The sequence below is a fragment of the Solanum pennellii genome, chromosome 10 (genome assembly GCF_001406875.1).
Source record: "Solanum pennellii chromosome 10, SPENNV200".
NCBI classification, from domain to species: Eukaryota; Viridiplantae; Streptophyta; class Magnoliopsida; order Solanales; family Solanaceae; genus Solanum; species Solanum pennellii.
Window position 1 is genome coordinate 34,533,381 of NC_028646.1, and position 12,141 is coordinate 34,545,521.

General features: G+C 33.1%; 2 protein-coding genes across 2 annotated transcripts; both read left to right on the top strand.

Annotated features, from left to right (window-relative positions):
- The first annotated feature begins 2,000 nt into the window (after window positions 1-2,000).
- Window positions 2,001-3,861, top strand: LOC114074504. The gene is made up of 2 exons (XM_027912619.1): window positions 2,001-2,213; window positions 3,469-3,861. The coding sequence occupies exons 1-2, from the start codon at window positions 2,095-2,097 to the stop codon at window positions 3,707-3,709; spliced, it is 360 nt and encodes a 119-aa protein (XP_027768420.1). The 5' UTR covers window positions 2,001-2,094; the 3' UTR covers window positions 3,710-3,861.
- A 6,776-nt stretch (window positions 3,862-10,637) lies between these two features.
- Window positions 10,638-11,647, top strand: LOC114074231 (uncharacterized mitochondrial protein AtMg00810-like). The gene is made up of 3 exons (XM_027912110.1): window positions 10,638-10,704; window positions 10,872-11,292; window positions 11,365-11,647. Exons 1-3 carry the CDS (start codon window positions 10,638-10,640, stop codon window positions 11,645-11,647), a joined length of 771 nt encoding a protein of 256 aa, XP_027767911.1.
- The last annotated feature ends 494 nt before the right edge of the window (window positions 11,648-12,141 follow it).

The window sequence follows — 12,141 nt, forward strand, 5'->3', positions numbered from 1 at the left end:
ATATATATATATATATATATATATATATACTAGGCAAGAGTTGCCCGTGCAAACATGGGCCCAACATTGTTAATTTTTTCTCATTTTCATATCATACTTATCTTAATTAATTAATCCTATCTTATACTATCTTAATATTTTATTATAAATATAATAGCAAAGTTTTGTTATAAATATGATTGTAATGAGAGAGTACTATAAACAGAAGAATCAAATAATGGTGAGATTATTTAAACGATGAAGGATAAAAATATCCTGAAATTATGTGAAAATAATTTTGGTTGATTTGGAAAAATCATCAAATTGAAGGGTGTATCTGTTAAAGAAGGACGCTTTATATTATATCATTATTTATGTTCTTCTTAAATAAATGAAGCTAAACATTATTCTTTACTTTTATTTTGTATTTCTTTTAAATCATATTTACTCCAAGATTCAAGATAAATTTTTTAATATTATTATTTTAAATGGAACATAAATATATCATATATCATATCATATATTATTATAAGTGGGAAGATTTTAAGTTCAAAGTTAAATTATGAAAATGCCCTTACCAATTTATCAAATTAAATTTTTTAAAACTAATTTTTAAAATTAAATTAATAATGACAATTAAACTAGACCATATACATGATTAGATGTTACAACTTACCATTTTCTATTTCTTAATGAATTTGATTGTTAAACCTTTTAGATTCTACCATTAAACACATTCATGCACAATCTTTCATGTACTTAATTTTTCCTTTTATAAAATGGATAAAAAATATTAATCCACCACACTTTATATTTCAACATCTAATAGTTCTTATGTAAGGAGTATTTTTTATTGGTCACTACTTTCCTTATTGATTTGTGCCTTCGTTCATTTTTTGTTCTCATGATTGTTGGATAAACACAAAATCTAATAGTTCTTATAATATTTTTTATTAGTCACTATTTTTCTTATTGGTTTGTGCCCTTCATTCATTTTTTTATTTTAATGATTGTTACAGTATTTATGTCCGAAGAAACTTCAGCCTTGGGGCTTAGAATTTTCGACTGATAAGTCTAATCGGTAAAAATATAGTTCTAGCCTTACAAGCTGCTCATTATCCCACAAAAAAATTATTGATATGTAAGTTTTACGCAAAAGGTAAACACTAAAAAAAAATTATTTTATATACACAAAAATACATATAGGAATACTTCATATAATGTTGAGCAATTTTATATCAACAAGAATTGAGTCTATATAAACTATAACAATAACATAATTCAAATATGCAAGGCATGTTTTCAGAACTAGTACATAGACTTGACTTGTCACTAAGTCATGGTATCTTGATTTATGAGAATATGTGTAACTCTTGTCTTAGAGACAACTTTACTCATGGGTTTTCGAACAACAATACATTATACCCCATAAATAAGGCTTGACACTACCTCATTGTGTATTTATTTGTTAGATGCTCTCTAACTATTTCCTTAGAGACAAACTTATCTTAGTGACTCATAATTTTTAGTTCAACTTTTGAAATTTTATCAGTATCATATAAATTAAAACAGGAAAATAACATATATTATTTAAAAATTATGTAAAAGTACCATTAACACATAATATAAAAAATTTCTAAAATCATATTAAAAAAATGTCAAGCACTGTGGTTATCCCTAGAAGTAAGCATAACACAAAGAACTATAAAATACACTGACAGATAATTCAATTATTTCTTCATTTTTAACAAAAGGAAAATCAAATCAAACTTAAATAAAATCAATCAGGTTTGATTTTGACAAGTTTTATAAAAATTATGAACACCCCTAACCGTTGTCCGTATACCGAATCAAAATATTTAATTTGTGAAAAAAAAATCTTACGTAGATCAAAATACCAAAGAACCAAAACCAAACCGAACTGAAACATAAAAGAATGAAAATTGAGTAACAAAATTAGTTGATTGAGTTCAATTTTTTAAGATTTTTGATATTTATGGCAATTCCTATTTGAACAAGTCACAATCGTTTATTTGCATTCACAATTTCAGATTCATAGTTAATATCAACCTGGACTTTGAGAGTAGAGACAAACAAACGTCTTGCTACGCAAAAATGGCGTCTCTCCATTGCCCGTTCCAATTTATTTTAGGGTTTCATCGTCCCCTTCACAGACCTCAAACTTCCTTCATTACTTCTACACGCGATGCCTCTCCTACCCAGTTCAATATCAGGTACAAAAGCTTCAATTTTAAGCTCCCATCTACTCAATTTTATCTTCTTCCTGTTTACTTGTCTTACTCCATAATTTCTTAAAGGCTGTAGCAATTTTGTTATCGTTGCATACAAAATCGAGTTTTTTTGCTCTCATTTTCCTCTTTCTTCATTTTTGACAAGACAAGGGTTTGAATTATGAATAAATTTCTTCGTTTCAGTAGCATTTATTTGTGACATACAATGCTTCTTCAGCTTATTAGATGACCAAGTAATTGAGTGAGTGTGGTGTCAGTTCAGAGGGGGAAGGGAAGACGAGAATGTGATTGAACATGCCCACATTGAGGATAAAACACTCTCTGTACTAGGGGACTCTAACCCAAACCCAACACCTCTAATTAAGGATGAATGAATATTTATCACTTTACCACAACCCTTGTTGCTGTTTACTGTTGAGGCATGGTAATGTGTCACAATTTCATAAATATGCTAAATAGATCTGAAATTTTTTTCCTTTCCTTCAAGGTTTGATTATTTGATGTAAAACCACACTTGCACTAAACAAAAGAGAAACTATTAAAGGTAATTGAATAAATAATATTGTATGCTACCCATATGGGTTGTGGTGCTTTGGTGGACGTGCTTCACTCTTAACTAGATGTCTCGAGTTTGAGCCATGGATGTGCAGAAAATTTTGTTGGGAGCCCCACCCCCCGATTGGGCCTGCAGTGAGCGATCCGGATTTAGTCGGAGCTCTAATGTGGGCTCCGAACACCTTGTGGGAAACAAAAAAATAAAATAATAGTGGATGACATCTAGACAAGCTTAGTTTATGAGGTGAAGTATTTTCAATTTTTAATCTTCATACTATGGTGAATGAATTTCCTTTCATGTCCTACATGCATTAGCAATCTTACATTACGTTGTCACACCTTGAAAGGTTTATAGTTGTTTTTACTACCCAAGACTAGAGTGCGAAGAACAGTAAGCTCCATTTTTTATTATTGGATCAGATGTTTGGAAATAGAAGACCCCTTTTATGGGTATATGTCATCCAAATTTGTACACGATTAATGTAGCCTGACTTTCTTGTATACAAGGAGCCCCTAAACTAACAAAATAGAGACTTTTAAGGTCGAGGTGTTGTGTTAGTCAGATGATTACTGATGTCTCCTTAGTATAACAATGGTGGTTTATGATATCTTTTTCGTTATACTTTGATGTGATGTTATCAGAGATTGTTGTAAGTTCTTTGTTTTCTGTTTCGATTTTCAGATTCAACAACGTTTTGAATGTATATCAAAGACAGAGACTACTACCTATATCAAAATCAAGCACCAATCCTTCAGGAGGACCAGAGAAGAGCAAGAATGCATCAAGCCCGCCATTAGCCACCATTTTGGCTGGTATCTTAGTCTTTTGTGCGGTCTGTTGGATCGTAGGATCTATTGTACTCTGGCTCATAAGTCTCATAACTAATGTCCTGGCATCAAAATTAAACCAGTGTGCATTGTAGTTTGTTAGTTCTTTGGATCACACTGTGAGATTAATACTGAGTTTGCTTATTTGGCTTTGCTTAAACAGACTCAAAGTTGCTAATTATTTCTAACAATGCTAAGACATTTGTGGAGTTTCTTGTTAGCTCAAATGACATAATACTTCATTTTAGAGCATACCTGCAAGAAGTATCACTCACTCTGTTTTCATCTAAATTTCAAGTTCTTTTTTTAGTTTCTGAAGAGGTTTATACTTTATTCTAAGGCATGACAGATCCAACCTTGAGATTTTGCCAATTTATTATTGACTCAACCACTCTTGGTTATTTTTCATGTAATTTCTCTCAATTGCCTGAATGTTTCTTCAAATATAAAGACATGTCAGAGCCAATTATGTATTGGCTGTTGATGCTTGGATCTCCAACTGAACATATTCATAGTTTAACCCATTGTGAATCTATGCAGTCCAACCATAAAATCTTTCTGAGTACTAACTATTGGTCATATTTGTTTACCCTTAAAGCGGTACAGTTGAATTTATGTAAATTGAACCCTTGTTTTATGTCCATTTAGCAGTGATGGATCTGATTATTGCTAGTAGTCAGAATATGAATCCTAGTGTCTCGCGGCATATGTGAACAACTCCGAGGGGTTTGACTCAGTTCCGAAGGTGTCTTGAAGCTGATCTAATAATGAACTGACAAGGTAAAGTAAACCAAAGGGAAACTTAATGCCCATGAGCATTGGACAACCCAATATAATGTTGTAGTTATAAATCATAAAACCCACATTTTTTCTTCCTAAGATTGGTCATTCATGTGAAACTTGACTTCAATTAGCTAGGGATTGGGATGTGTGATGATGTAGAGAAAAAGATGTAGGTGGTCTATAACTAAAAAAATGTAAAATGTTGTTGTTCATAATGGACATTTGGTTGTTTGATACAAGACTATAGGATAAGGATATATTATTACTTAATCTTTGGAGTACTGTTGATTATTTATGCATAATTTTTTAGTCAAACACCAGTGATTTTCTTTAGAAAAAACTTAAAACCCATTGTTGGTCATTAATAGGGTTTACATGGGGTGGTTTGATTTGTTATTTATCAAAACCAAACCAAAGTATATAACTATATTGGTTGATTAATTAATACTATATTTTTAATTGATAAATTGGCAAACATATCTACTATTAAACACATGCATAATAGTTATCTATCAATAATTATTCAACAATGTACTTGTTCAAACTTAATCAAATTTTAGTAATTAAACACAAAAGTCAGTTTACAATCTAAAAATTAAGTAATATTTTGTTAAATTTCAAAATTACTGATAATATAGCATCTCCAATTTGAAGAAAATATACATATTAATACCACTAAACTGTTTCACATCAAATGGTTTCCTCCCCCCGCCAAGAAAATTAAAATTAAACACGGATGGCATATACTCCAAGAACAACAAGGAGGCAGGGGCGGACCCACATGGTGTCCGCCGGGTGCTCGAGCACCCATTAACTTCATTACGAAATATATATATCTATGTAGAAATCGATAGGTATTTGTATAAAATTAACATAGAGCACCCAATGAATAAATCATATAGTTGGCCCAATGGTTCTAGGATGTGTACTTAAGACTCTTTTAACCTTGTTACACCAAGGTTCGAATCTCATTGTTAACACATATTTTTTATAGTTTCACTTCAGAGCACCCACAACCTTAAAATTCTAGATCCGCCACTGAAGGAGGAGTAGTTGGGGGTGTTATTAGATATCACTGGCTATATATCATGTTATTGTAAAAATATCAACGCTCAGAATCATGCATGTAATTTAATGGCTGAACCGGAGGCCGCGAGTAGCCATTAAATTGAACCCCATTGCTATTGCTTTATCAATTTTGAGATCATCGAATTCATGTTCTATCTTGAATCCTTTCCTTGTTGCAGGTTGCTTCTGAAGAATCCACCATAATTTTTGACATGCCAATCAAGCAGCAAACTACTCTCATGCTGATTCCTCCTTGCTCGTTAAAACTAAGAACAAATTCTCATTCAAGTACTAAGCTAACATTGAAAACATTGTCAAGAGAATTTTCAGATTGTACAATTGAAAGAAAATGATTTACAAATAGCTTCTTCAATCTATATAGTAGGCCTAACTAGTAACCACCTCATATAACTTAATCACCTTTGTTAACCAAACCTCTAACTAACTATAAGTGTGAACATATCCTGTACCAACTCTAACTAACTTATAAATCATCTTAGCCTGTATCAATTCTTATATTCTCAATACCCCCTTCAAGCTAGATGCTATGATGATGATATTCTTCATTCCTAGCTTAGAAATTAGCTATATGAGAATGTTGAAATCATCCCAGACACTTAGTAAGGATATCGATCTGCAGGTTGCTCTGTCGTAGATATATATCTTGTATGCACCAAATCAGACCCAATTTTCTCCCTCATGAAATGATCTATGTGTTTAATCCTTTTATAATAGACTGAATTAGCGACAATCTGTAGACAAGCTTTGCTGTCACAATATGGAGGTTCTGGCAATTGTAAATTAACATCCAGTTCCTTGAATAGGCAAATCAACTAAACAACTGAGGTTAGGCTTATATACTCAGCTTCTGCAAATGGCAGGTTGCTTTTTGGATTTCCAGGAGATCAGGGAATCACCAAACTTAACCATGTAACTAGTAATGGATTTCCTTATGTTAAAATAGGATCCCCAATCAGCATCAATAAATCCTTCAAGTGTGTTGGAACCTGCAGAGGACATCAAAACTCCAAGGCTAGGAGATTGTTTGATGTGTTTGACCACCCTAAGTGCATCTTCTAAGTGAGACTGTTTAGGAGTATGAATATTGGCTCAAGCTCTGGACATCAAAGGTAATATCTGGCCTAGTAACGCTGAGGTACAATAGCCTGCCGACAAGTCATTGATACACCCCTGGATCTACTAAAATAAGATCCTGATCGACTATCTCCAATATGAGATTTAGATTCAGAAGTTATAAGCTTTTGGTTCAGTTCAATAGGTGTGGCAATAGGCTTAGCTCCAATCAAAGCAGAATCACATATAAGATCCACGACATACTTCCTTTGATGCATGAGGATACCACTCGTCTGCCTAGAAAACTCAATACCAAGGAAATACCTAAGATCACATAATCTTTAATCTTGAAGTTGTCTTTTAGATTCTGCTTAGCAACATCTAACTACTACTTCCTATATAATCAACAAGTCATCAACATAGATCAGAACAATGATTGTCATTTGATGATTTCTTTGTTAATAAGGAATAGTCTAGGTTGTTATCATGATGGACAACTAAATGATTGTATATATTAATGTAATTTTATTAGCACGATCATATACATTTGTTATATCAAAGGAATAAAGATTGTGATAGAATGACTGATTTGGAGGAATAACTATTAAAAAACATGATAATTAATATATTTAGTTGATTATTGTTTGACATATTCTTCAGCTAGTAGTCTAACACTGCTACATCTCTTCAAGTAGTTTAGCACGTTTACCACTCCTCTTTAAGAGGAGTTAGTTTAGGCAATTAGTTAGTCCATTCTTATATCTAAACACAATATTGGATCAATAAAAGATATATCGATTTTTGCTTTTATATGGTATCAAGAGTACTAATATACTCTAAAGAGTAAGATCTGTTTTTCTTTTCTTTTCTCTTCCACCCACCCTCCACCAAATGGGAGACACTACTCGTGTTGTTTATGCTGATTACAACGTCATCACAATGATCATTCAATTTAACCCTGCGTCCCATTTGCCCATAAAATTACATGGCAATATTGGATCAATGAAAGATATATTGATCTTTTTCTTTTATAATAGCAAGGCGAATTTAGATGGATTGAATATCAGATTTGTAGAGATAGAATAGTTGATCTTTAGGGATAGGATGACGGATCTTTAGGGATGTGTAATCTTTATTTTCTCTATATAATGGAAAGACCCTCTCACTTTGAGAGGCATTGAGCAGAAAATTGACATGGTATTAGATCCTTCTCATGACTGTCTTGTTTCATATAGTAATCTGTGGTCCCTTAAATTTTTTCTTTTGAAAATCTTGGTTTTTAGTTGACTGTTCATCGACAATCAGTCCTACCACCTGGAAATTTTGTTCTTGGTCATTCTAGTTGCTTTCTTGAGTCTTTTTAGTTTTCATAGCTATCCCAAAACATGAATTCACATCACTTTGATTCCTTCAGTGTTTGTTTTACTGGAAAAAATTCTTCTTCTTGGGAGTTTCAGTTGTTTGTCACCGGAAAAGAACTATGAGGCCATATATATGGCAGTGATCTTGCTCTTACAGATGCAACAAAGCTATGTGAATGGAAGATTAAAGATTCTCGGGTGATTACATGGATTCTAGGGTCAATTGACCCTCTTATTGTTCTTAATCTCAGGTCGTACAAGACAACTAAGGTCATGTGGGATTACTTAAAAAAGGTTTACAACCAAGATAATAGCACAAGGCGCTTTCAGTTAGAGTATGAAGTTGCTAATTACTCTCAAGGAGGTCTTTCTGTTCAGGATTATTTTTTTTGGATTTCAGAACTTATGAGTTGAATTTACGGATATTGTCTATAATAAAAAACCTACTGAATCTCTATCTCTGATTCAGGTTGTTCATGATCAAAGCAAGAGAGACCAATTTTGATGAAATTACGCTTCGACTGTGAGAGTATTCGCTCTAACTTGATGAATCGTGACCCATCTGCCTCTTTGGGTATTTGCTTTAGGGAATTACTTTATGAAGAGCAATGTCTTATCACACAGAATACTTTTAAGAAAGAAAATGATGTCACTGTTGCATTTGCTGCTCAAGGTAAAGAAAAGGGCAGGGATATGAGTAGAACTCAATGCTAAAGTTGCAAGGACTATGTTTCATATTACTAGCAATTGTAGCAAGAAGTTATGTAATTATTGTAAACAACAAGATCACATTATCAAAGCGTGTCCCACTCGCTCTCAAAATCGTAGGATCAATGCTTTTTAAGCTGGAATAAATGGTTCCACTAATGATAACTCATCTTCAGGACAAGTACTTACTCCTGAAATGGTACAATAAATGATCGTGTCAGCCTTTTTAGCATTAGGATTACAAGGTAATGATGTTACATATAATTTTTGGATTGTTGATTCAGGTGCTTCCAATCATATGACCAACTCAACGAACATCCTAAAAACTGTTCGTAAGTATCAGGTCCATCAAGAATGTTTTTGTTTCACCAGAGCTCTCAACTAGTCTTATTTCGGTTGGAAAATTGATAGAAAACAATTGTGATGTGAATTTATGATTGTCTTGTGAAGGATCAGGTGTCGGGAACAATAATCACGAAGGGGTCTAAAGTTGGATGATTGTTTTATATACACTTTTCCGTTCCTATTATTATATGTTTGTACTTCTATTTCTAGTAAGACTGAGGTCTGACATAAGCGTCTAGTACATCAAATTCTGTTGTGTTGTCTCGTTTATCAAATTCTAGTTTATTGGGAAACAAAAATCAATTTTCAGTTGCTTCCATTAATTGTTCTACTTGTAAATTAGGCAAAAATTAAACTCTTCCTTTTTTTAATTTTGGTAGTCGTGCTACAAAGTGTTTTGATGTCATTCATAGTAATGTTTGGGGAATTTCACCAATTATTTCTCATGCTCATTTCAAATACTTTGTGACATTCATAGATGATTATAGTCGATTCACATGGGTGTATTTTCTTCAATCCAAATCTGAGGCATTTTCCATGTTCAAGATATTTTTGGCTTACATTGAGACTCAATTTTCTACATGCGTCAAATTATTAAGCTCTGATTTTTGTGGAGAATATATGCTTTATGAATTCAAAAAATTCTTGATTGACAAAGGAATTGTCTCACAACATTCTTTCCCAAATACACCACAACAAAATGGAGTTGCTAAACGAAAAAATTGTCATCTTTTAGATGTCGGTCGTGCTTTATTGATCGAGTCCTCTGTACTATCTAATATTGGGTGGAATCTTTGTCTACTATTTTCTATTTAATTAATAGATTTCCATCTAAAGTGCTAAATCTTGAATATCCATATTTTCGTCTTTATCACCGAAATCCTAACTATAGTGATTTTCAAACATTTGGTTATGTTTGTTTTGTGCATTTGTCTCCTTCATAATGCAATAAAATTTATGTACAGTCTACTAAATGTGCTTTTATGGGTTGTACTACTTCACAAAAAGGTTTTATTTGCTATGATCCATGTTCTCACAAATTTCGTATTTCCAGAAATGTCGTTTTCTTTAAGAATTAGTATTTCTTTCCTATGATTGTTGATTCATCTACTGTTTCTCCTCTTCTTCCTACTTTTGAGAATTTATCATCTTATTTTAAGAGGTTCAAACCTAGATTTGTGTATGAACAACGTTATCCAACTTTATATTTTCCCGACATTGATCTGCCGCCTGAAACTGTACCACAATTAGAATCTGAGAATTCTTCAAGATTTGGTCCTCTTGAGCCTACTCGACGATCTACGAGAGTATATCGTACTCCTAATTGGTATGAATTTTCTCTACTTTATCCAACATATTTGTTCCATCTTGTTGCTCACAAGCTTCCAAGCATGAATGTTGACAGAATGCAATGGAGGAAGAACTTTTGTCTCTTAAAGAAAATGACACGTGAGACATTGTTGCATGTTTTTCAAATGTCCTCCTTATTGGATGTAAATGGGTTTATTCAATCAAAATTCATTCTGATGGAACTCTTGATTGGTAGAAAGCTCGATTGATTGTTCTTGGTAACAAACAAGAGTATGGGGTTGACTATGAGGAGACTTTTGCACCCGTAGCCAAAATGCCTATGACACGAGCTATTATTGTCATTGCTGCTTTACAAAACTGACCTCTTTATCAAATGGATGTCAAAAATGCTTTTTTCCATGGTGATCTTAAAAAAGATATTTATATGAAACCTCCACCTGGTTTGTTCTCATCGCCTACATCAGATTTATGCAAGTTGAAGCGGTCTTTGTATGAATTAAAATAAGCCCCAAGATCTTAGTTTGATATGTTCAGGTCTACTTTGCCACAATTTTCTTTTGAGCAGAGCAAATATGACTCACCTTGTTTCTCCGGAAAATATTTGCAGGTTGTGTTCTTCTTTTGGTGTATGTAGATGACATTATTATCACACGAACTGATTCTTCACTAATCACTAGCCTCCAGCAGCTTAAAGATTCTTTTCATATGAAAGATATTGGTACTCTTACTTATTTTTTGGGTTTGGAAGTACAATATGTTGCTTCAGGTGTGTTTCTAAACCAACACAAATATACTCAGAATCTGATTTCTTTGGCTGGTATACAAGATTCTTCCACTGTAGATACTCCATTAGAATTGAATGTGAAGTATCGTCGTGAGGAAGGATATCTTCTTCTCGATCCAACTATGTTTCGACAATTAGTTGGGGGTCTAAATTACCTTACTATTACTCGGCTTGATAAACAAGTTAGTCAATTTATGCAAGAACCCCGTCATCTCCACTTGGTGGCTGTTCGTCGCATCATTCGGTATATTCTATGAACATCTACTCCTGGATTGTTCTTTCCAAGTGGTTCTCTTATTCTTCTTAATGATTTTAGTGATTCGGATTGGGCGGGATGTCCTAATACTTGTCGTTCAGTCTCTAGTTGGTGTATGTTTCTTGGAGATTCATTGATATCTTGGAAGAGTAAAAAGCAAGATCGTGTGTCAACTGCTTGCTACGAGGTTGTATGGCTTCGTGGATTACTTGCTGAGATTGGATTTCCTCAATATCATGATACTCCTCTCCACGCTGACAATATAAATGCTATTCAGATTACTACTAATCTAGTTTTTCATGAGAGGATCAAACACATCGAAGTGGATTGTCATTATATATGAGAAGCTGTAGATAAAAGAGTCATTACTCTTCCACATGTGTCCAATGATCTTCAAATAATTGATGCGTTTACAAAATCCATGGCACGACAATGCCATCAGTTTTTTGTAGGCAAATTGATGCTTCTTGATCCACCAACATCAATTTGAGGGGGATGTCAGCATGATGGATAACTAAATGATTGTATATATTAATGTAATTTTATTAGCATGATCATATACATTTGTTGTAGAATCAAAGAAATAAAAATTGTGATACAATAACTGATTTGGAGGGATAGCAAGGCAGATTTAGAGGGATTGAATAGTAGATTTGTAAAGATAGAATAACTTATCTTTATGGATAGGATGACGGATCTTTAGGGATGTGAAATATTTATTTTTTCTTTATAATGGAAAAACTCTCTTACTTTGAGAGACATTCAGCAGAAAATTGACATAGGTGACTATGTTGGAATCTTGCTGTGAGAAGATCATATATAAGCTTTACAATTCAT

Bases quoted from the DNA above. Each gene is read 5' to 3' on its own strand.
- LOC114074504 (XM_027912619.1), top strand. From the start codon at position 2,095: ATGGCGTCTCTCCATTGCCCGTTCCAATTTATTTTAGGGTTTCATCGT. The intron at 2,214-3,468 runs GTACAAAAGCTT...TTCGATTTTCAG, and splicing joins CCTACCCAGTTCAATATCAG to ATTCAACAACGTTTTGAATG.
- LOC114074231 (XM_027912110.1), top strand. From the start codon at position 10,638: ATGGATGTCAAAAATGCTTTTTTCCATGGTGATCTTAAAAAAGATATT. The intron at 10,705-10,871 runs GTTTGTTCTCAT...AAATATTTGCAG, and splicing joins TTATATGAAACCTCCACCTG to GTTGTGTTCTTCTTTTGGTG. The intron at 11,293-11,364 runs GTATATTCTATG...TAATGATTTTAG, and splicing joins GCTGTTCGTCGCATCATTCG to TGATTCGGATTGGGCGGGAT.